Raw genomic sequence first — 24664 nt, 5'->3', positions numbered from 1 at the left:
GGGAGGTTAGGAGGAAGAAAGTCTCTGGCCTAGGTGCAAGCACTGCCTTCTGGCCTGGCTTTTGGACGCCTGACTTCTCTTAGGCAGCGCAGGGTTTGGTCTGACTTGTTTCTCCCTTGGGAATTGGGGACCTCCATGATTCCCCACCCAAGCTGTTCAGGGGCTGGGGCCCTGCTGGTCTTTCAAACCCAGTAATGAGCTTGGACAGGCTCGGGGCTGTTTACTTAAGGTACCAGTAGCTCTGGACAAAATCGATCTTTTTGCAGGGTTTAGACCTCCCTTGGCTTCACTTCTGTAGAATGTGGGGTGTCTGGACGTCTGTGTATCTGAAGGACACTGGGAAATGTGAGGAGATGTTTCCTCTTTAAAATTTGAAGGTCTTGTCACCTGCACTCTCCTGCTAGTCACAGCTACCAGTCACTGTTGTCTTATACCTGTCCCGTTGTAGCCACTTACCTGCCTAGCCCCTGAAGGTGATGAGCTTCCTGTCACTGGAAGTTCACTTCTTTGTGGCCTCACCTGTGGAAGTTCTCACAAATGCTTCTTCTCCTCTGACCCAGATCATGGCTCACGTGGATGAAGCAGCCCGCCGGTTGTCCAAAACTGGATCAACCCTCTATGCAGTGCTGGAGCTTAAGAAGGGCGCTTCACCTGAAGACATCAAAAAGGCCTACAGGTTCAGACATCAGCCCCTTATTAAATCCTGCAATTCTCCCCCTTGAACCCTTTTCCCTCTACCTTGCTTTCTGACCCATTTTTAAATCCCCAAGCCTTCACTCTGGGGCCAGGTGGGGCCATCATCCTCTTCAGTGTGACACGGGAAGGAATGTAGACTTGGGCTGCTTGCCTCCATCCTTTATACCACATCTCATGCATTCTTTCTTCACCATCTAGAGACCTATCCCTGTCATTCATCCTAACCCTCCCTCCCCAGCCATTCCCATCCTCTCCCCACCCTCCTTTGGGTATTGCTTGGGTAGGAGACTGGCATTGAAGTATCATCCAGACAAGAATCCAGGGGACCCTCAAGCAGCAGAAATATTCAAGGAGATCAACACAGCCCACTCCGTACTGAGTGACCCTAAGAAGCGGCAAATTTACGACCGGCGTGGCTCATTGGGAATATATATATACGACCACTTTGGCGAAGAAGGCGTCACATACTATTTTACGCTGAATAGTTGTTGGTTCAAGGTACACAATTCTTCCTAGTCTCTTAAGAATAAGGAAGGAGGGGCAACCCTCCTCTCTTAGGACAGCTAATCCTCCTCTCCTAGGACAAATGCTTCTGTTGTCTCATATAGCAGGTGCTGGAAGGATTGAGGGAGGGGAGCTTGAATGGAAATACACAAGAACTGCCGGATTGAAGCCATTCTTTCCCACCTTTTAGACGCTTGTCCTCCTGTGTGCTCTGCTTACCTGTTGCTGTTGCTGCTGCTGCTGCTGCTTTTGCTGTGGAGCACTTAAGCCACCACCCGAGGAAGCAGCTAAGAAAAAATATGAGCCAAATGTCCAGAATCAGCCTCCAAGGCCAGGTGAGAACCACAGGCAGGGACTGGGATAAGAGCTGGCACAGGGATGCAGGAAGTGGTTGGGGGTGAAACTGTGAACCCCCAACTATGGGCGTCTCAAGTCAGTAGTGGGGCGAAGTGAAGAAAGAGAAGGGGATACACTTGGTTTCTGAGTTTGTTTATGCCGCACACTGACAGTTTGAATGTGATGTTGGCCTCCCATGACTGTTAAGCTTAACAAATGGGCTGGGAGTTAAGGAAAAGAATGGGGTGGGGGACTGTGCCTAGAAAAGGCAGTAGTCGAAGACAAGTTAGAGGATGCAGTTCATTGCATTTACTCAAAAGAAAGGTAAAGTGCCTGAGATTATCCCCTAAAGTGTGGGTTGACTGACGTTCACACCAGTGCCACCTAGTGATGTGAATGCATAACTGCAAGGTCACCATTTTTTCACCAGTGGACTAAAAACTTGTTACTAAATGTTTACATACGTGTTTTTCAAATTCCATCACAGGACGCAGAGAACATTTTAGAGGAGGGGAAGATAATTCCAGTGACGATAATTATTAAAAGATGAAGAAGAGTGAGGTATGAAAACTGAAATGCAGCAATAATTAAAGGGTAAGAAAAGGATAGACACTAACTTCAGATGAGTCATTAGTGGAAAGTTTATATCTTTATAGTATGGACTACAGGTATTTGTATCCTTACCTATAGGGTGTTGGCTTCAAGTTCTGGGTGATCATTCCTTCTGGTTAATAAAATGCCATCTTCTTCTGCCCTTAGGTGCTGACCCAGTGAGGGTGCCTTCCGCTGCCCAGTCCGCTGGACTCGGTGAAGAGAAGAGCAAGTAGCCCTGTCCTGACACTGACCCTGATTTTCCCCTCTACTTGTAAGACTCCCATCTTCAGAAGCATCGATGGCATCCATCCCAGTGAGGATGCCATCTTTGTCCTTGATGGTATAACTGACCCTGGCCATACGGGGTCACCCAGCTATTCTTCTTTTCAGCTGCAGTCCCAATTTTAATCTGTTAGAGAGCAGCCCTCATATCCCTACCCTTGTGAGGTCTTAGGCAGTGATGACAGTCTTTTCCTGAGCATTCTTTTTCCTGTGCTTTCCTTGGGATTTGAGCCAATGTCAGCTGGTAGGGTCAGCCACTTGCGATATCTCCATCAGGATCCTGATAACCAAGCTGGATGGATCCTGTCCTGGAGCTGCTATACCAGCTAACCCTTCTTTGCTGCAGTTCTGTGTACCAACAACTCTTAGTGTCAGCCACATTCCTAAGCGAGTACAACTTTCTGGCGGCTGGTCTCATCTTCTTCTGGTGCCCATGCCTTTGGCATTGCCAGCCGCATTCCATACCACCATGAGACAACTCAGGAGAAGTATCAATGCATTTGAGGCTTAGGGGTAGTTATCCCACCTTTGGATTCTCCCTGGACTGCAGCTGCCAGCATAGCACCCATTAGCAGGGCGCCTGTGGGTTGACTGAAGTTCACACCTCAGTGCCTGCCTGCCTCCGTCCTTTTGACCACATCTTATGCAAGCTGATCACTATATGTTTTGTTCTTAAAACTGGGGCATGAAACGAGTGATAGGGTAAAGACTGCACTCTTACAGACCCTTTCCCCATGTGTGCCTCATCGCACTGTCTGTTTGGTATCCTCATCACACCATTTCCCGTCTACGCAGGGTCAGAGTCTAGTAACTCCTCAAACTTCTCTCTCCTGACTGGGAGAGGGGCTAAGGGATGTCAGTGAATAAAAGAGCTTTTGTCCAATCCCAGTGCATATGTTGGGCCCCAAAAAGACAAATTGTGCCTGGGATAGAGAAGAAGTAGGAGAAAAAGATAGAGGACCAGTGTGCACATCTGAGACCAGCCTGCCCTGGAGAGCAGGAGTCCAGGACAACTGTGGAGCTGGGGCAGAGGCTTCCCAGAGCCTTGTGATGATGCCTTTGTCAGTGCTCTAAAATTCCCCTGGAGACTGATTCCCCTGGTGCCCGAAATAGGTCCCTGGCATTCCAGTCCTTTCTGCCCAGCTCAGCTACTCTCAATTTCCTAACAAATTTAAAGTCCTTGGAGTGGCTCCAGTGATGTGTTCATGGACCAGAATCCCATACTTTCTCAGGGGCATGCTCATGAGGTAGTTCCAGGCCCTGGCACACCTGCCAGCTCCAGCCTCCTGGGCTTCTTTTCCTAGGGGGATATAAGAAAGGTCTGGGCAAAAACAAAAATGGGTCCAGAAGTGTTGAACCAGAGCCTCTCTCTCATCTCTGGTGCCCTTGTTCTGAATCACAGGGTTCAGAGGAAGAGGGCCAAGGTCACTGGCTAAGCCTCGGAGGCAGAAACTTTCACTAACTGTAGGTCTGGCAGGATCTTTCCTCCCACCCCGAGCCATGGATGGTGCCTCTCATACAGGCCGATTCAGATTCTGTGTCACTGCCCTGGAAGAGGGGCCCAGGCCAGAGCATGGGGGTCAGGGGCTCACAGGAGTCCCCTGAGTAAGAGCCACTTTGCTGTCCTACCTTCCACCATAAGCGGTGAAGCTCACCCCGGCTCTTGCTCAAGGGAGTCACCCGTTCCTGAGTGAGTCAGGGTCACTCGGTGACAGCTGTGGCTCACCTTACATGAGCTAAATTGGGAGCTGGAATGTCACACACACATGCCCCTTGTTCCCCACCCCCACGTTAAAAAATAATCTCCTCTCTGGGCAGTGAGAGACAAACAGTGCCGCCCATAGAGTGGACAAGAGTGGCTTGGGAAACAAAAGGAGAAATTTCCAGGGACAGAGCCGTTCAGGGAGGGAGGGATAGAAAAAGCTACGTGTGGCTGGCTGGGGTACAGAGCAGAGACTCAGGAGAGACAGAGAAGTGTCTGAAAGCAGCTATCTAAGACAAGGCAAATTGTTAGAGGAAGGGACAGAAGAGATAGCAGAGCTATTTCGGGAGTGAGCAACAGAAGGGAGCACAAGAATCCGCAGACTGTCTAAAGTAAACGAGGAAGGGTCCAGAGGCAGTGAGGGAAGGCCAGGACCAGGGTCAAGGCCAGGGTAGGCAGGATTGCTGAGGGGATGAACTTCACAGTGGGTTTCAAGCCGCTGCTCGGGGATGCACACAGCATGGACAGCCTGGAGAAGCAGCTCATCTGCCCCATCTGCCTGGAGATGTTCTCCAAACCGGTGGTGATCCTGCCCTGCCAGCACAACCTGTGCCGCAAGTGTGCCAATGACGTCTTCCAGGTGGGCCGGGGCCGGGGCAGGGCCGGGTAAAGCAGTGCAGACTCGTGGGAGACGTCTCATCGGGTCAGCGCTGAGATCCCAGAAGGTGATGGGAGGAGGGTTCCATGAGGTGGGTGGTGGCTGTCCTGGCTGAAGAGCAGAAGAAGAGCCCGGGGTCCTAGCAGATCCCAAAGTAAGCATGAGTCAGCAGCTGCTCTGCAGGCTGGCGAGTACAGCCTGTGCGTGGACAGCCGCTGGGATGCTGGTATCTACAGAGGAAAGGAGACCCCCTTAGAAACTGGGAGGGAAGCGATCCTCCACCAGGCTGTGTGACAGTCTGTGCTAGACTCTGCATTCCAGTTTGGAGTTTGAGATTTCGAGAACAATATGGAAAATCTGGAGAAAATAGCAGTGAGATAATGAAACGTTAAAAAATAAACTCTGTGAGAAAGGTCCATGATGACAGTGAAACTATTTGTATTTAAAGCAAAGCCGAACGCATCCGTCTCTGGGGGGGCAGAGTTAGACAGTGGGCAGGGGACTGGGAATCCTCCCCAGCTGAAGTTCACACCTGTGTCCCACCTCAGACTGGTCAGTAAAGGGACCTGCTGGTTAAAAGGGATTGAGGTCACTTAAGCAGGGAAAAGGCAGAGAATAAATTTTACTTCCCCAAAATGTAACCAGTCTTGGCTTATGTGTGGTCATGGAGCAAAGCATAGCTAGTCAAATTCACAGATATCATTTTAGCTCCTTGTTTCAAAAATAAAAGCACATATCAGAATGGTTTATATAAATGGGTTTTCTTTCTTGCCCCGTGCCCTGGTGTAGGTTCTAGTAACCTATAAAATGAACAAAGATCAGGGAGAGTGAGGGATAAAGGCACGTACACACACACACACACACACCCTTGCAAATGAAGTAAAAACTCAGAATAGACCAGAGCTGGCTGGCTTAGTAGGCATGGCAGCGATAAGGAACATCATGAGCACATATTCTTCATCTGTATCAGAAATTATGAGGAAATGTGTTGAACACGTGATTTTCAACTTAACCGAGAAAATGTTTCCCTTTTAAGTTCTTTAGGGGCAGCATGTTTGGGGGAAAATAATGGGCTGGCTAATTCAGGTCATTCCACAGCTGTGCCCTGTGACCCACCCTTTGCTGTCTGCCGTCTTCACTGAACTCCATGGTCTCTCCTGCCATCTTCCCATCAAGGCTTGTGCCCATCTCCTGTTCCTCTACGTGTCCAAACCTGCCATTATTTGGCTCCAGAGAACCTCGGAGCCAGTGATTTTCCCCCTCTGGGATCTGCTTATCCCGGGCACTAAGTCATGTACCAGAGGCTATGCCTTGCCCACTATCTTGGATTTTCCCTCGGTCTTAGTAACACTGAACATCCTTCAGGCTGAGATGCCTAGGAGGGAATGACAAAAAGATTTTGCCATCCCTTCTCATGAATTTGTAGTGAAACGTCTTTTCATTAGAGCCTGAAATATGTGAAAGCAAAACAAAGTTTTGAAAGTGAAGGTAACGTGTTCTGTAAAAAATTGGTCAGAATATTAAAGTACGTGGCACACAGTGTCGTTGGGAAGAGGACCCAGGGATGGTCCTCCATATGGAGGCTAGAAGATGTTCCAGTCCATCCTCTGTATCTAGACACACTGTTTTGGTTCCCTGAAGCCCTGGAACACTGATCTGGGCCCTGAGAGACCTGGGAATTGTTTGGTACAGAATATTTGGGAGAGAACATGATTCCCAGAGCTTTGGGATGGTTCTGTGCATCTGGACTACTGTGTATCTTTTAGAGTGCAGGGCACCCCTGGGCCCTCCAAGGAGAGAAGTTGAACAGCTCATTTCCTTGCTGCTTTATTTGGGGTGGCCTGGTGGGAGGCTGACCCAGTTCTTCAGCTGCACTTATGTATATACATCTTAGTAGATCTCCCTGTGAAAGATGAGCATATTTAGTTTCTTCACACATTGCCTCCACATTTTGACAACTCTAGGCATAATCAGATTGTCTGTTTTCTAAGTATGGCGACAAGAATAGGACTTGTGGTTTCTCTCTCTTAAAACTACTTAGGAAGAACACCCTTAGAACATTGCCTAGAAAGTTAATAGGACTTAGAAAAGTGATACCAGTATATTATACACCCCCCCCCACACACTTTTTTTTTTTCAGACGCTATAGGAATTTATATCATGAAAAGTGAATCTTCACCTCAGGCCCTATGTAATTCCCTTCTCCAGATGGAGGTAGCCATTACCAACTTTCTTGGGTATACTTCCAGAAATTTTCCGTGGTCCGGTAGACGTTTCTGTGTGTGTGTGTATACACACACGTTTAAACTAAATTCATCCTATACCTGCCTTTGTTCGCTCTCTTGCCCATTGTTTCATATCTGCACATTCTGATATGCACCTTCGTTTTGGGACTTCCCCGGTGATCCAGTGGTTAAGGCTCTGCACTTCCACTGCAGGGGGCACAGGTTCAACCCCTGGTCAGGGAACTAAGATCCCACAGGCCTTGCGGCACAGCCAAAAAAAAAAAAAAAAAGTTAATGCACCTTCCTTTTTCATGGCTGTATAGTGGTCCATTGTTGTAGCTGGGCCACAGTCTGTTTAATCTGCGCTCTGAAACATTTAGATGATGCCCAGTGTTCTGCTGTCCTAAAAACTGCTGTGATGGGCAACAAACAAGAATTTGGAGGGATTATGATCTTATAACATCAGGTTAACAAAAGAGCCAGGAAGCAAAATTTTAAAAGTTAAAATATTTCATTGAGGTAATTCCCTGGCAGTCCAGTGGTTACGACTCCGAGCTCTCACTGCTGAGGGCCCAGGTTCAATCCCTGGTCGGGGAGCTAAGATCCCACATGCCACACAACACGGCCAAAAAAGAAAAAAAATTTTTTTTTCATTGAAAATGTTGAACTGTATTAAGGGTTTGGGAGGAAATCATCCATGATCCCACCTCCTCCAACACAATTATTTTCATGTTTGCATATTACTTTCAAGTGCTTGTCTCATATTTTTACATAGTTGCCATCACAATTTAACTAGTTTTCTTCAGAGCTGTGATACAGCTCTCTCTCTCTCTCTCTCTCTCAATTTAAACAGAATAAAACACCAAAACACCACATTAACCTTACCCTCTAATTTCTCTCTCTCTCTTTCCCCACACTTGCACCCACTCAGCTACCAAGCATTTTGACTAGAGGAAAGCTGTCGGTGTGGGAATTTGACACAAACATCTTCCCATGTGTTTCTGAATTTGTAAACTCTATTCACTCCTAAACTACTTTAAAGCAGCCTTCGGTTTATTTTTATACCTGCCCCCACTTCACTGTGGGCACTTGTTTATGAGCTGCAACCTGTTGTAACTTAACAGGCAACCAGAAGGCCTTGTAAGAAGGTTGATCAGAAACAGCTTTTCTGGAGGGTGTCCATGTAGGGAGAGATTTACAGTGATGGGAATAGCAAGAAAGGGGCCTCCTTCTCTCATAAAGGGCAGTCTGGGAAAGAGATGACCTCTTTTACTTCATCCCGAATTCCACTTCTTTACCGGCTAATTGTTAGGACCTGCTGTCATCAAGTACACGCCAGCTGGTGAAAACCCTACACAGCCTGTCTCCTTGGCCACTTCCACCTGCTACTGAGGGCACCAAGACATCCCCTCCCCAGCCCAGCCTTGGGCAGGTCTCCTTTTTGAGAAATTGGTTCACTGAAATTTTGTGAATTGTGTTAACCTTGTAGCAGGCTTAGGATCTTACTTTAGGGAAGAAACTGGGTTGAGTGGGAAACAAAATCATAGACAGAGACTCAGCATTCCTGGGCTCAAGTCCCACCAGCTTCTTCCTTAATTTGTCATGTGATGTAAAGCAGGCTATTTCACCTCTTCAAGACTGTTTACACATGTATGGATGAAACGGAGGTTTTAAACTGATCTTTAACATTCTTGTAATTCTAACAATCTGCTTTCACAAATTCAAGAAATATCATTATGGATTTCCATTTTTTCAGGACTTTGCATTCTGTTACTAGTGTCCTACCTTGGCTCACTCTTCTGCTTACCAGCCTTCCTCTCAGCCAGCCTCCGTTCACAAACCCCTGTGCCACACTCATTGCTAGGTTCTGTCGGGCAGAGCTAGCTCACCACCCAAAACCCCTTCTCCACCCACAGCTCAGCTTTTGCCGCCAACGCCTGTATTCTTCTAAAGCTCAGAGGAAGAGGGCCAAGGTCACCAGACCAAATGTCTGGTCTTCTGCCACCATTTTCCCAGTTTCTCCAGTGTATTCTGAGGGTCTGGCCCAGAGTATCTGCGTGGTCCACTATTCATCATTGGCCAGGCCAATAGTTTAGGGGAGGTAGCCTCCAACAAGCCCCCTTACATCCTGGGCCAGTATCTGCAATCAGCATCACTCTGGATAGCCAGGAAAGTGGGAAAACATTCTGAGATAAGAATAGATTTGATAGAGAAACTGCGTTCACGGAGCATCTTTCTAGATGGAACATTTCTGTTGGATGCCATGGACCATTACAAAAGAAGTAGAAGGTACCATATAGCTCTTATGCCACACAAAACCCCTGATCATGGCCTAGAATTCCATGTATTTATTCCATTCCATTTTATCCTTCACAGTGAAGAAAGAACAGTTATTTCATGTCCTGTGGTTCTATGTGGTCATATATTTTTAAGGTCTAGATTAAGATTTTTAATAACCATTTGTACAGTGCTTTATAATTTATAGAGTACCTTCATATGTGTGATTCCATTTGAGTTAGAATCATGTTATTTCCATTTTACAGGGGAGAACACAGGAAACAGGTTACAGTCACACAAACAAAGGGACAGAGTAGGGACATAAATCTAGGTGTTCTGTTTCCTAGAGTGATGGAATTTTCTCTACACATCACATTATTGGCCCGTGAAATTTTACTTTATGGGGCTGGCTCCCTTGTGTAAATGTAAGATTTAAGCAAAGCTATTTCTTAGTCTTAAAATAGAAAGATAAACAGAAGCAGAAGATAGCTTATGCTAACTGGATACTGGTCAGCTGAGAGATCTGTAGCCCAAGGTGGAGACTGTCAGCTATGGAGACGTATTAAGGAAGTTGCCATGCGCACCTCAGAGTATAAAGTTCCTATTTGTGATGAGACCATCTGGGACTCACGATCAGGGCAGGAAGTAATCTCTTTTTGTGCTATAGATCCCTTTTTAGTTTGTGAAGCCTATGGATCCTAAGGACAATGTATATGTGTGTTTTTTTAAGTGCATAAAATATATATGATTATAAAGAAAAAACCAGTTGCATTAGAACACAGCATGCAGTCTCAGTGGGGGTGATATTGCTCCAATTTTATCTGTGGTATTAAAAAAAAATTATTGCAATTTTACTTTTTATTTATTTTCTGCTCTTATGTAAAACTTTATTCCCCAGCTCTGTTGAGGTATAATTGACAAAATTATATATATTTAAGGTATACAACATGATAATGTGATATTTCTATACACTGTAAAATGATTACCACAATCAAGGTAGTTAACACATCCATCACCTCACCGTTTCCATGTTTGTGTGTGAGGGGTCTAGACTCTCTCAGCAGATGCCAAGTACACAACATAGCGTTATTAACTACAGTCACCATGCTGTACATCAGCTCCCGGGAACTTTATTTTATAACTGAAAGTTTGTGCCCTTTGACCAACAGCTACCCATTTCCCCACCCCGAGCCTCTGGCAACTGGCCTTCTAATCTCTGCTTCTATGAGTTTGACATTTTTAAGATTTGTGGTGTTAAAATTTAATTGCGGGGGATAGCAATTGGGGGGAAATGTCTTAAAAGGCTCTTAGAAGAGGCAGGAGTGAAAAAAAAGCTTGAGAAACACTGGAATATAATTACCAAAATAATTAGAACATGTTTTTTGATAGAGTAATATATGTGCTTCTCGATTAACACATTAAATAATGAGATGGGGGAATTTCCTGGCAGGCCAGTGGTTAGGACTCTGCGCTTCCACTGCACGGGGCATGGGTTCGATGCCTGGTCAGGGAACTAAGATCCCATATGCCTAGTGGTGCAGCCAAAAAAAAAAAAAGAGAGAAGGAACAGTGGACCTAATAACTACTATAGTTTAGAAGTAGTGATAAGTATAAATTGTTTTTGGAGATTTGATCAACGACTGTAATGCGATATGAAAATACCCGTGATTTCTGTTGGTGACAAAGTCACAGGTACTACTAAACCTACATGGTTTGTTGCCTACCTTCATAATTGAAGAAAGCGCTCAAGTTCTGCTAGGCACGTTAGTGAAAATGAAGATGTAATTGTTTTCCCATGGAGGCTCACAGACCCCTTAAGTTGTAGTCATGGATCTTTTGGGGGCTCTGGCCCCCAGGTTAAGTTCTCCAGCATTTATTCCCCAGCTCTGTTGAGGTATAACTGACAAAATTATACATTTTGTCATACAAAATGTATACAGCATACAGCTTCCGGTGTCTCCCCAAGCATCCAGGCTTGAAATGCCTGAATTGTCTTACTCCCTCCTTTCCCCACAGCCCACCCACAGCCAAGTGATTGGCCAGATTCCACCTCTGGCATCCCTAGTCTTCGCAGGATTACTGCCACTATCTGAGGGCAAGCCTGTGACCTGCACTGACTGTGGCTCTTGCTTCTGATCTGTGCCTTTAGATCAGAAGCAAAAGCCATAGTCTCCTCTCCCATGTATCCAAATCACCTCTGTTAGATTAATATTCACTCTAACTTTCTCTTGCAGTTTAGAAATCTTGCCTATAAAGTTAAGTTCAGATCTTTACCCTTGGATTCAAAGCCCTCCATGATTTTACCACAATTATTTTTAAAAAGCCCTTCTTGGGGGCTTCCCTGGTGGTGCAGTGGTTAAGAATCCGCCTACCAATGCAGGGAACACGGGTTCGAGCCCCGGTCCGGGAAGATCCCACATGCTGCGGAGCAACTAAGTCCGTGCGCCACAACTACTGAGCCTACACTCTAGAGCCCGCGAGCCACAACTACTGAGCCCACGTGCCACAACTGCTGAAGCCCACACGCCTACAGCCCGTGCTCCGCAACAAGAGAAGCCACCGCAACAGAGAATAGCCCCTGCTTGCCACAACTAGAGAAAGCCCGCGTGCAGCAACGAAGACCCAACGCAGCCAAAAAAAAAAAAAAAAAAGCCCTTCTTGGTAAAACCTACCTTTCTAGCTCCCCCCGCACCCCGCAACCCCCGCCCGTCTCAGGACTCCTCTGTCTGTAACCTAAACTCCTATAGTATCTCTGGTCTCCTGAAACTCTTTGCTAACGACCATCTCCTGCTTCCTGTCTACCCTGTCTTCAAATGGTATCTTAAACACCTCCTCCCTCGAACTACGGTCTCCTAAGTAGCGTTTTCACTTGTTAACTCGCCTGTCACTCTAGCGCCCCCTTTTCATTCACTGCAGGATTGAGCATTGCACTTTTTAAAAGTAAAGGGGTTTTTTTCCCCCAACCCAAAGTCCTTGTACAAAATTTGGAAATTATATTAAAAAAAAAAAGGAATCACCCACAATTCTATCACTCAATGGAAATGATTGCCAAAATGTTTAATTTTTATTTTATGTATTTTATAAAGTAATTTCATGGTCTATACAAAGATATTTGGTAAATGTAGATGACTACAAAGAAGAAATTTTAAAATCCTGTAAATCCCATCACTCATTTCAAAATTGGGATCCTACTGTCTATACAGACTTATATCCTGCTTTTTTCATGGGTCTCTCCCCATGTTAAGAACTGTTAAAGATAGTTGCATAATAATTCCTCTATAACTCATTTAATCTTTACTATTAAATAACCAGCATGTTAACTATCTGAAAAAGCAATTTTACTGTTCATCTGGTTACAAAAATAATACAGGTGTATTATGTAAAATTTAAACCTCACAGATAATACAAATGGTAGAATGTATAAATCCATCTAAATACACTGGGGCTGTTTCAGAGGAGATGGGATTTCAGGAAGTGCTGACATCAGACAGGAAGAGGGCGATCCAGGGACAGCTAGGGACTGGCAAAAACAAGTGAGATACCGGATCACAGGAGCCAAAACTTTAAACAGAGTGGGATGTGGTGGACTGCAACATGTGAGAGGAGAAGGTTGTTATGAAAACCAACAACTCCCTTCCCCCACACTGGTCAGTATTCTTACCATAAATATATCCATTAAGGCTCATTGCTCAGAAAACATCAGCCTTTGAAAGGAGCTAGTGCTAAGTTCGAATCCTCTTTTTAGATCTGAGGAAATTTGAGCCCGAAGAGAAATTATTTTCCCAAGGTCATAAATGGCAAATCCCAAACCAGATCTTCAGATCAGTGTTACTTTCCCTATATCATCCTGCATATCATCTCTGTTAAAATATAGAGATGTTGCCAAGAATGGGTAACAATTTTATCTACATATCCAGTACAGATGACTTTCTCAAGGTAGCCACCTAGCATTTGCAAAAGGTTTGGGATGCAAGACACACAAGTTTTGATAAGGGGAGGGAGTCAGAAAAGGGTTAGAGCAAACGTCCCAAACTTCATTCTCATTTCACCTTCCTGATGTTTACCAAAGCTGTGTACCACCTATGCTATGCTTGAGTATTTCTATTTAAAAGAACTCACATTTTAAAAAACTTTTTATTTTACAATATATTGGAGTATAGTTGATTAACAATGTTGTTCAAAAGAACTCACTTTTTTTTTAAAATAAATTTATTTATTTTTGGCTGCGTTGGGTCTCCATTGCTTCACACGGGCTTTCTCTAGTTGCGGCGAGGGGGGGCTACTCTTCCTTGCAGTGCGCGGGCTTCTCATTGCGGTGGCTTCTCTTGCTGCAGAGCACAGGCTCTAGGCACGCGGGCTTCAGTAGTTGTGGCATGCGTGCTCAGTAGTTGTGGCTCAAGGGCTCAGTAGTTGTGGTGCACTGGCTTCGTTGCTCCGCGGCACGTGGGATTTTCCCGGACCAGGGCTCGAACCTGTGTCCCCTGCATTGGCAGGCGGATTCTTAACCACTGCGCCACTGGGGAAGTCCCAGAACTCACTTTTAAAGCTGAAATATTTATCATTCTAAATGACAAAATCCATGAAAAATCACCAGTTTTATAGGCTGGTTATTTTTTCTAATATGCATTGAGATAAACACATAAAAAATTTAAATGTCGATCCTCGTATCACCTGAAATCTTCACACCTGTCCTCAGTATGTATGCCGTATTGGGGGAAGTACTGAGCACATGGGTAGCACAGTGAGGCCTCTAAGCAACATGCGTGTTGGGCCATAAGCTCGAGGGCCTGGAAAATGCAAAAGAAAAACTTTACTATTTTATTACCAGTCAAATTTAGCCCCAGTACCAAAGGGCATATATGTACAGGTATATATATATATGCTTCAGGGTCTAGCAAAGGAAGTGGGGCGGTGTGGAGTTGGGTGGGGGAAACATTGCCAAAGCCATCACAGAAAGGAAGGGGTGCCCTCGAGGTTAGGAGGAAAGCCAACCAGAAGTAGGATATGGCAGGAGGAGTTGAGCTGTGGAAGAGGGAGGGACTCTGGGACCCAGGGATGAATGGCAAAGCTGCGCTCAGCTGTGGCATCTGCTCCAGGGAGCAGCACCACCCTGTGGCCAAAGCGGTGCAACCCTCTGCCTCGCCCGCCCTGTGTGCTCTCCAGCTCCCAAGAAAGGTGGTGTTCTTCAAACAAGGGATGGACGGTTGACTGCCTGAGTACTGATTGCCTCTCAGAGCCCCTGGTCCTGGGAGAATGGTCATGGTTAGCCAGTGGGATGAGCTACCACAGAAATTTCTTTGGCAGGTGGGGAAGCGATGAAGAGGTAGAGTGCCTTGCCAGCCCACCTCAGGCCGATCCCTGAGGTCAGTCCTCATGTGGGGAGTCTGAAGTAGGACCCTTGGCCAAGATAACCCAACAAGTCCTGATTACTTTTTCTTTTCTTTTGTAATACTGTGGTAAAATCCACATAATATAAATTTACTATCTTAACCAGTCTTTTAAAAAAATTATTTATTTATTTATTTGGCTGGGTCTTAGTTGTGGCATGTGGGATCTTTAGTTGCAGCATGTGGGATCTAGTTCCCTGACCAGGGATTGAACCCGGGCCCCCTGCATTGGAAGCGTGGAGTCTTAACCACTGGACCCCCAGGGAAGTCCCTTAACCAGTCTTAAGTGTGCAGTTCAGTGGCATTAAGAACATTCACATTGTCGTTCAACCATCACCACTATCCATCTTCAGAACTTTCATCATCCCAAACTGAAACTCTGTACCCATTAAATAACAACTCCCCATTTCCCCTCCCCCAACCCCCGGCAACCACCCTTCTATTTTCTGTCTCTGTGAATTTGACTATTCTACGTGCCTCGTATAAGAGGGATTATACAGTATTTGTCCTTTTGTGACTGGCTTATTTCACTTAGCACAGCATTTTCAAGGTTGATCCATGTTGTAGCATGCAGTCCTGGTTACTTGTGTCTCTGTTATTTTCTACTAAAATCTATGTGACTTTTATCAGTATCATATATTCTACTTCTTACTGTGTCAAATGTGAATTTTTTTTCTATGTTGATAACATATTTTACTTTCCTTAATTCTGCCAGCTCACTTTTTTCTTCCAGCTTTGCTCCCTTATATCTCTTCTTTAATTACGGAGACTATGTTTTCTTCATTTCTTTAAAAATGTTAGATTGAAATTGAATTGTTTGCTGGAGCAATTCTTCTTCCAGAGGGTTTTCTTCATCTGTCCTTTGCTCATCTTGCTTTCTTTTCCCTTTTCTTTTTGTAATATCTTGGCTTGTATCTCCTGTTAGATCTCTTCTGCTTATCACTCCTCTTTGTATAGGGGTAGCTTTATCTGGTGCTGAGGGTGAATTCTTCACTCAACCCTGTTTACCTTGGCTTCCTTCCTCTGTTCTCCTAAATGCAGACTGGCTAGCTGGATGTTGTCATTGGTTTGTAATCTCTGTTTAGCTCTTTGGCTTCTTTGGAAAGCAGAGGGCTATGACCTGGATTAGTAGGCAGTTGAGTGTCCCAATTTGGTTATGTTGCCTCAGAATATTTTTCACACAGAATCTGATGAATTATCTACCGTGGGGGCATGTGTAGATCCATCTCCCCTGAGATTTGAGCTATTTCTTCTTTTCACAGACAAGCAGATCATTCTGGTTGCCCGCTGGGCCCTCTTAGCGCTCCGTGGCAACAGGATTTTGGTTTGATGGGTCATCTTTTGTTTATTCCTGCTCAGATAACTTCAATTCACAGTTGCACAGTTGCAAAGTTGATTTTTAGGCTGTCCTCTCTTTTCTGTGTGACAGGTTGTTGTTTGGTCCTTCATGACTCTTTTACTAAAATGTTTCACCTGAGGCTCAGAGAGACAAATGTTAGCTCTGGGCATCATTCTTCAATTGGCCTAAATTTTATTGTATCTGACAATGCAGTATAATGATTATTAGGATGGGCTCTGGGGTCCGAGTGCCTGAGTTCAAATATTGATTCCGCCACCTATTAGCTGATGACCATGTGCAAATTTATTTAACTTTTCTGGGCTACAATTTCCCATGTTTGAAATGGGGCTAATGATATGAGGATGAAATGAATTAATACAAATAAAAGGACTTAGAGCAAAGCCTGGCATAAACTAAGTGTTCAATAGGTGTTAGCCTTGTGGTTATATTTCTTGTAGTCCAAGTTAGGGGGTAAATGTTCATTTCCTCCACCATCTTTACAAGAAATTCTTGAGGGTTAATTCAGTAATGTCTGGAAAGCCCACAGCACAGTGCTTGACACATAATAGGCCCTGAAAACATGTGTTGACTGTTAAATAATGAGTATAGAGGAAGAGTGCAATGAGAGAGGGAGGTTAGGAGAGGCTACTTAGCAGTTTATCTTTGCTCTGGGTCAAAACTTTAGAATACGCCCCCTTTCCTCCCATTCAGACATTTACTGAGCACCTTTATACGCTTGCCACCAGCAAATCAAAGAGAAGTAAGATCCTTCCAGGAGTAAGTCTGCAGGCTTAGAGCTCTCCTAACACCATCTTGCTCACTTGGATTCTAAATATTGAAAGATTATTGTATTAAGCAAACAAAAGCCCAGTGATCTCACACTTTAACCCAGTCTTTAAACTAAACTCAACAATATTCATACAATTCCAGTTACTGAGAAGGACAGATGCACAAACACAGCCTTGAATAATCTCAAGCTAATCCGTTCTAGCTTTATGATGGGCTAAAATGTTAACTTCTTATCTTTCTAAAGAAATTCCCTGACTTCCCTGGTGGTGCAGTGGCTAAGAATCCTCCTGACAATGCAGGGGACACAGGTTCGAGCCCTGGTCTGGGAAGATCCCACATGCCGCGGAGCAGCTAAGCCTGTGTGCCACAACTACTGAGCCCACATGCCACAGCTACTGAAGCCCGCGCACCTAGAGCCTGTGCTCCGCAACAAGAGAAGCCACCGCAATGAAAAGCCCATGCACCGCAATGAAGAGTAGCCCCACTCGCCGCAACTAGAGAAAGCCCGCGCGCAGCAATGAAGACCCAACGCAGCCAAAAATAAATAAATAAAATGAATTAAAAAAAAAATTCCCCCCAAATGTAATATTTATGATATGCCTGTCACTCTCCCCAAGATAAGTCACCCAATTCACAGTGGGGCCACATTTCCTGCCTTGCCTACATCTCTTGCTACCAAAGGATCAAATAAGACTCTGGACTTGGATGCCCTCTATGTGCTATAGGTGCTGCTGCACACGCATTAGGGTCCTTCTGGTTGATGTATAGCATAAGGATTTGGAGAATTTTATGGAACCCAATTGCGGGAAATACATCTGAACATACAAAGTCACAGGTGACTCTCTCTCCATTACTCTCTAAGAGTGCATGGTGTTCCAGCCAATTAGGATTAGGTTCGGCTGTAAAAGACAGAAAACCGAAAATAACAATGGCTTCAAGTAGGTAAAATTTTTTCTCTCCAGTGAAAGTATGGGTAGGCAGTCCAGGACTGCCTCATAAGAGACTCACTCCTTTTATCTTGTTGCCATTCTTGACATGTGGCTACTTCATGGCTCAAGATGGCTGCTTCAACCTACGCCAGTCCATATTTTTAAAAAATTTTATTTACTTTATTTATTTATTTTTAGCTGCATTGGGTCTTCGTTGTTGTGTGCAGGCTTTCTCTAGTTGCGGTGAGCGGGGGCTACTCTTTGTTGTGGTGCGCGTGCTTCTCACTGAGGTGGCTTCTCTTGTGGAACATGGGCTCTAGGCACACAGGCTTCAGTTGTTGTGGCACAGGGCTCAGTAGTTGTGGCTCGCAGGCTCTAGAGCGCAGGCTCAGTCGTTGTGGCACACGGGCTTAGTTGCTCTGCGGCATGTGGGATCTTCTGGACCAGGGATGGAACCTGTGTCCCCTGCATTGGCAGGCGGATTCTTAACCCCTGCGCCACCAGGGAAGTCCTGCCAGTCCACCTTCATTCCAGCCAGCAGGAAGGAGAGAAGAGGAGGAGTAGGGCATGCCCTTCCCATTAAAGATACTTCCTAGAAATTGCACAAAACATTTCTATTTATATACCATTGGCCAGAACGCAGTCACCTGGTCACACCCAGCTGGAAGGGAGGCTTGGTCACATGGTCTTTATTCCATGTGTCTTGCTAAAAACTCAGGGGCTCTATTATTGAAGAAGAAGGGGTGAATATCGAGCAACAATAAGCAGTATTTACCAGTCTTTCATCTCTGCTGCTCTCCCCAGATTGACTGTTTCTCTTCCTTGCAGACCAGCCTTCTCTGTTCACAGTGTCTGACCCCTCACACCGTCCACTTGCACAGATTTTGGGGTGGCCACAATGTCAGCTTTTAGCCCAACTTCACAAGTCTTTTTTCAGTTCAAAAGCTGCAAATGGTCTAGTCACCTCAGCCTCTGTGACTCGATTCCAAGTTCCTAGAGAGAAAATTTGATTGGTCCTGTTGGGTCAGGTGATCACCTCCTCAATTCTGAGCCAAGCAACTGTGGCCTGGGCCATGGCAGGGCTCTCCCTTTTAGGATGTGATGGAGAAAGTTCCCTAAGAGGTGTAAGCGGGAGGAAGTGGTGAGCAGCTCTGGTAAACCCTTCTTCTGAGATTCCTCCTGTCATAACACGCAGCCCACTGGATGTGGTTGTCAGTTTGCTCTCCCTGAGGGTAATGTGATGTACCTGTTCATGTTTTATGCCCAGAGCCTAGCAATTACCTGACACACTCAATGTTTATGGTAGAATAAATAATCCAATCTCGTCCTTAATTGTACAGAGGTTGAATGCTTGCCCAAATACGCATAGTAGGGCAGTGTTGGGGCAGCACAAGAACCCAGGACTCCTGATTCCCAGTCCCTGGAGTGATTATCCCGAATTACCCGGCTCGATATGTCTGCCCCATTGTTCAGCACTTGTCTCCGTGCCCCTGACCGTGGCTGCAGAGAACGTCCCCCAGATGTGGCCCGTGAGAGCCCCAGGCTGGAGGACTGCAACACTCAGAGTCCATTTCCTACTTTGGCCTTCCTGCTGAGGTCAAAGTCTCCCCACAGCTCCAAGCTGGGCTGCTTTGAGGAGAGCTTGCCCTAACTAGGCTTGATCAAGCTAGGCTCTGGATGCAGGGACACTCAAGGAGGTGGGCTGAGTAACAAGGCAAAGGTGGGAAAGTCTCCATGGCCACCCACCAAGAGCTGCTCTCAGAAGCACGTCCAGCCATAGAAAAGAGCTGATGCTTCCTCTTCACCACTCTCCTACTCCCCAGTCCCCGTGATATTCCCCCTGCCTCCTCCCAGTTCCCCCATGACTCACTGTGCCTTTCTCTCACGCTCCCCGTCCCCACAGGCCTCAAACCCTCTGTGGCAATCCCGGGGCTCCACCACTGTGTCTTCAGGAGGCCGTTTCCGCTGCCCGTCTTGCAGGCATGAGGTTGTCCTGGACCGACATGGTGTCTACGGCCTGCAGCGGAATCTGCTAGTGGAGAACATTATCGACATTTACAAGCAGGAGTCCTCCCGGTGAGCTGTTAAGGTCTCTTGTTTCTCTAAAGTGCAGGGCCTGGGACACAGCCAGGGAACCCATCAGGGCCAGAAGAGAGGAGCTGAAACGATCAACCTGCCTCTTCAGTTTAGTGATGAGAGGACTGGACCTGAGAAGAGGAGGGACTTGCCCCCAGCTCGTCAGGTCACCCAGCTCAGGCAGCCTCTGATTCCTGGTTAGTGCTTCCCCCTCTTCACCTGGGGAGGGGCTGGCCGTCCACCAGCAAGGTCCTTGCCAACCCTCCATGACGTCCCGCCCCACGGGACTTCCCTGCCCTGGAATAGAAACTACTCTTGGATCTAGGTCTCCGCTACGCCATAGCTCTATTCCTCAAAGGAAGAGCCCCGTGGAAGTCACTCGCCTGCCCAGCCACAGCACCAGCTGCAGGGGCAGAGAAGGTGGTGCTGGGTGGTGGAGGCTGAAGAGAAGGTGTTCATGGAGCCTCACACTCTTGCCCCCCACCCAGCCTGGCCCCTGACCCTCCTGCCACCCTGTCCGCTCCCCTCCAGGCCGCTGAATTCCAAGGCTGAGCAGCACCTCATGTGCGAGGAGCATGAAGATGAGAAGATCAATATCTACTGCCTGAGCTGTGAAGTGCCCACTTGCTCTCTCTGCAAGGTCTTCGGTGCCCACAAGGACTGTGAGGTGGCCCCACTGCCAACCATTTACAAACGCCAGAAGGTATCAAGCAGCAGAGGGAGCAGGCGTGTGGGGGTGGGGACATAGGAAAGGGTCTCAAACTATAGCCTCTTACTCCACTTGGTTTCAAAGGCAGGCAGATCAGGGCTGAAGTCCCAAGTCTATGCGTGACTCAGTGTGTGACCTTGGGTAAGTCACTTGACCTCTCTGGCCCTCACGTTCCTCACTTGTAAAATGGGGATGAAAATGCTTACCCCTGAGAGCTGTAAGGATAAAATGAGAAATGGATGCAGTATGGTGGACTCTCAAGGCCATCTCACTGTCACACATCTAGATTCTACATAAAACATAATTTAAAAATTAAATTGGTAGACACTTAGGAAGTAAAGGAAAGCTCCAAGTGCCGGTGAGGTGGGGAGAGGAGGAGGGGAAGTGGGATGAGAACAGAACCCTGAGTGATAAGCACGGAAAAGGCAGGATTTCCCACAGGGCAAGTTATTACTGAACTAGAGAGATGAGATTATGCCTCCAAACTCCTAAAAGGTGGGGGGCCTGCAGTGAGGACCCCCAAGGATCCCAGGTTAAACTGGAATCCCAGGAATCCCTAAAGTGGTCAGTTGTGCCGCCTGGCTTTTGACAAAAGCAAATGCAAATTCTGCCTGGAGGAAAAACCCTCAATTTAGGCCTTGGGTTTTTCTTAGATTAAGAACAACAAAAGATTAGCTCATGATTGAAGATACACAAAGAAATTCAGATACTGGAATTACTGAAGAACGGAAAGTCACTTTGCATAAAATGCTTTAAAATGGAATTTTAAAATAAGCAATAGGGACTTCCCTGCCGGTCCAGTGGTTAAGAATCTGCCTTCCAATGCAGGGACAAGGGTTTGATCCCTGGTCAGGGAACTAGGATCCTACATGCTGTGGGGCAACTAAGCCTGCACACCACAATGAAGAGCCTGTGTGCTGCAGCAAAGATCCTGCATGCTGCAACAAAGGCCCAATGCAGCCCAAAATAAATAAATAAATAAATATTTTTAAAAAGCAATAATAGACTATCAAAAATGCAGATTTGACAAAGAACCAAATAGAGCTTTTAGAAATGAAAATATAATTGTTGAAATAAAACATTCAAAGGATGAATTAAATGACAGATTTCTCTCAGGAAGAGAGGACTGGGGAATTCCCTGGTGGTCCAGTTGTTAGGACTCCACACTTTCACTGTTGAGGGCCCCGTTCAATCCCTGGTCAGGGAACTAAGATCCCACAAGCCACGGGGCACAGCAAAAAAAAATTTTTTTTAATTAAAAAAAAAAAGGTGGGGAAGAGGGGACTGAAAAAACCACTTAGAATACAGCACTGGGAGATGAGGAGGTTGAGAATGAGAAGGTCTAACATGTATCTAATCAGAGTCACAGAATGAGAGAATAAAGAGAATGGAAAAGAGGCAATATTATCCTAATGGATAATCATGAAGAAGTTTTCAAAATTGATGGAAGACATGAATCTACAGATAAAGCATCTAGGCCAGTGCCTGGCATTTGGTGGATATTTGGTGAATGTCTCTTCCTTACTCATTTGGTGGTGGAGGACTTCCTCTCTCCACCTCCTTCCAGAATCCATAGAGTGTGCTTCCACACTTCTTGAATGGCTCCAAACTCTCTAGATCTCTGTCAGAGCTGCCCTGAAGATGCCCTAATGGTGGAGGGGAGGGGGCAGTCCTTTCCTGGGCAGCCTGGCCAGGGTGGGGGGGGCACAGCTCTTGACTAGGTCCTCCAGCCCTAAGTGCTGGCCTGTGTGTGTGGCAGAGTGAGCTCAGTGATGGCATCTCGATGCTGGTGGCAGGCAATGACCGTGTGCAAGCAGTGATCACGCAGATGGAGGAGGTGTGCCAGACCATTGAGGTGAGCCTGGGATGGGAGGGAGGGACAGTTTCTGGACTCTTGGAGGTGGATCACAAGTAGTGGGATGTGCTTACCAGGCTGCTGGTTTGAATCCCAGCTCTGTCCCTGACTAGCTCTGTGACTTTGGTCCAGTAACTTAACTTCTCTGTGTTCAGTTTTTCTTGTTTTTAACTATATAAAATAGTGATGAGAGAATGATATGTTAGCTACCTCACTGGATCTTTTTGAGAATTAAATGAGATAATACAAGTAATATAGACAGCACTCATGAAGCTTCTTTAAAATATAGTGTTATCTGCTGAGACAGTAGATCTTAAAAGTTCTCATCACAGGAAAAAAAAATTTGTAATCTATGTATGGTGCTGGATGTTAACTAGACATATTGTGGTGATCATTTCACAATATATACAAATATTGATTCATCATGTTGTACACCTGAAGCTAATATAATGTTATATGTCAATTAAACCTTAACAAAATATATATCATTATTATTACTGAAAAGATCTGGGAATCAGCAGCCCTTGGCTGGAGTTCTGTCTCTGCCACTAATTTGTGGTGTAATCGACAGGTCACTTTTCTTCTTGGCTGTCTGTGACTTCCATTAAGTCGGGAGTGGGACAAGTAGCCCCGTGCTCTCCCAGTTATGAGGTCTCATCCTTGCTTCCGGTCTTTCAGGACAACAGCCGGAGGCAGAAGCAGTTGCTAAACCAGAGGTTTGAGGCCCTGTGCGCAGTTCTGGAGGAGCGTAAGGGTGAGCTGCTGCAGGCGCTGGCCCGGAAGCAGGAGGAGAAGCTGCAGCGCGTCAGGGCCCTCATCCGCCAGTATGGAGACCACCTGGAGGCCTCCTCTAAGCTGGTGGAGTCCGCCATCCAGTCCATGGAGGAACCGCAGATGGCGCTCTATCTGCAGGTGGGCTTTGGGGGATGGTGTCAGGCTGCCTAGTGGCTGCAGTGGGGGCCTTGACACGCGGAGACCGGGTTCAAGTCTTATTTCTGGCACCTACTTGCCCCACGGCCTTGGGCAAATCACCCCCTCTGAGTGCATTATTTCCTTAACGAATTGGGACGCGCATCCCCACCGACCCCGCAGGACTGTGTTGGGCATCAGAAATGGGACTTTGCCAGAGGTTGGCACAATGCTTACTCTCACCCTCTTTTCTTCCCTGCAGCAGGCCAAGGAGCTGATCAATAAGTGAGTAGGTGGAGTGGGAAGGGAAAGGAAGGGGCCGAGGGGGCTCCGCTGCCACCGGGAGGGGGTGAGGGTGCTGGGTGTTTCCAAATGAGCCGCTGCAGCTGCGGTTGCCGCAGGGTCGGGACAATGTCAAAGGTGGAGCTGGCTGGACGGCCGGAGCCGGGCTATGAAAGCATGGAGCAATTCACCGTGAGCGTGGAGCATGTGGCCGAAATGCTGAGGACCATCGACTTCCAGCCAGGTGAGGGAGCGAGGATGGGAGGGGGCGGCGGGCCGCTAGGACTAGGCGTCCAGACCCTTCAGGTTGGGGGTCGGGGGATGGGTGCAAGACGGCCAGAGAATCGGGGACTCCAGCTCACCCAGCCTTCCTTCCGCCCAGGCGCTTCTGGGGAGGAAGAGGATGAGGAGGTAGCGTTGGATGGGGAAGAGGGCAGCGCAGGGCCAGAGGAAGAGCGGCTGGAGGGGCCGGAAGGTGAGTGTGGGCATTGGCGGGGTCTGGCTGGTACGGCCCCTCCCCCGGCGATCTCCCTCTCTGCTGCATCAGGGATCGCTTGGGGCCCCTACTCCCAACCTCAACCAGGAGGGGTGCGCCCCCTAGCGCGCGTGCTGAAGTACAACTTTCTTTCCCACCATCCATTCCTCTGGGGGTTTGGGAGTCCGAGTTGGGTGGGGAAGTGGAGGAGAAACCCTCCTGGCTGGGGAAAGGGAGTGAGCTGGGCTTCGGAGTTGCCTTGTCTCTTTGGAGCGCCCGCCCACCGAGCTTTCTTTCCCGGGGACAGGCCTGCACTGACTCGTCCCTGTTGGGGAGGCTGCGCACCCGCGGCCTGGCGCTCGGGTGGTGAAGGACCTGAGCAGGGACCACCCGCCACCCAGCTCGGAGCGCCGCCGCGGGGGAGGGGCTCAATAAAGGGCTAATGCGTCCCGACCCGCAGCTCCTTTCACTGCTCACTCTCTCAGCCTCGGCTTCTGCGACGATCGCATCACCATCCATCCCAACCTTCTCCTAATCTGGGACCATTTCGGGGGCAGAAGTGGAATGAACCCCTATTGGGCACCTCCTCGATATCAGGCACGGATTCGCAAGCCCAGTGCCAAGAGGGTCGGGGGTGGTG

General features: G+C 47.0%; 2 protein-coding genes across 2 annotated transcripts; both read left to right on the top strand.

Annotated features, from left to right (window-relative positions):
- The first annotated feature begins 563 nt into the window (after nt 1-563).
- Nucleotides 564-3257, top strand: DNAJC5G (DnaJ heat shock protein family (Hsp40) member C5 gamma). The gene is given in 6 exon segments (XM_028168831.2): nt 564-676; nt 935-952; nt 954-1194; nt 1391-1535; nt 2024-2097; nt 2296-3257. Coding segments are annotated over 5 exon segments (573 nt in total). The 3' UTR covers nt 2080-2097; nt 2296-3257.
- Nucleotides 3258-4236: 979 nt separating this feature from the next.
- On the top strand, nt 4237-24477 carry TRIM54 (tripartite motif containing 54). Its single transcript, XM_007191332.3, has 9 exons — nt 4237-4754; nt 19622-19794; nt 20326-20497; nt 22263-22358; nt 23037-23270; nt 23530-23552; nt 23669-23793; nt 23932-24024; nt 24332-24477. Exons 1-9 carry the CDS (start codon nt 4587-4589, stop codon nt 24340-24342), a joined length of 1095 nt encoding a protein of 364 aa, XP_007191394.2. The 5' UTR covers nt 4237-4586; the 3' UTR covers nt 24343-24477.
- Nucleotides 24478-24664: the final 187 nt, after the last annotated feature.

This window comes from Balaenoptera acutorostrata, chromosome 12, assembly GCF_949987535.1.
Source record: "Balaenoptera acutorostrata chromosome 12, mBalAcu1.1, whole genome shotgun sequence".
In the NCBI taxonomy this organism is placed as follows: Eukaryota; Metazoa; Chordata; class Mammalia; order Artiodactyla; family Balaenopteridae; genus Balaenoptera; species Balaenoptera acutorostrata.
Note: the sequence above shows the minus strand (reverse complement) of the source record. Positions and strands in the feature narration are given on the sequence as shown.

What these genes read in the sequence shown, in the direction of transcription:
- TRIM54 (XM_007191332.3), top strand. Translation starts at nt 4,587, where the DNA reads ATGAACTTCACAGTGGGTTTCAAGCCGCTGCTCGGGGATGCACACAGC. An exon ending in GTGCCAATGACGTCTTCCAG is followed by an intron (nt 4,755 to 19,621) that starts GTGGGCCGGGGC and finishes CCGTCCCCACAG; the next exon opens with GCCTCAAACCCTCTGTGGCA. An exon ending in AGATGGCGCTCTATCTGCAG is followed by an intron (nt 23,271 to 23,529) that starts GTGGGCTTTGGG and finishes TCTTCCCTGCAG; the next exon opens with CAGGCCAAGGAGCTGATCAA.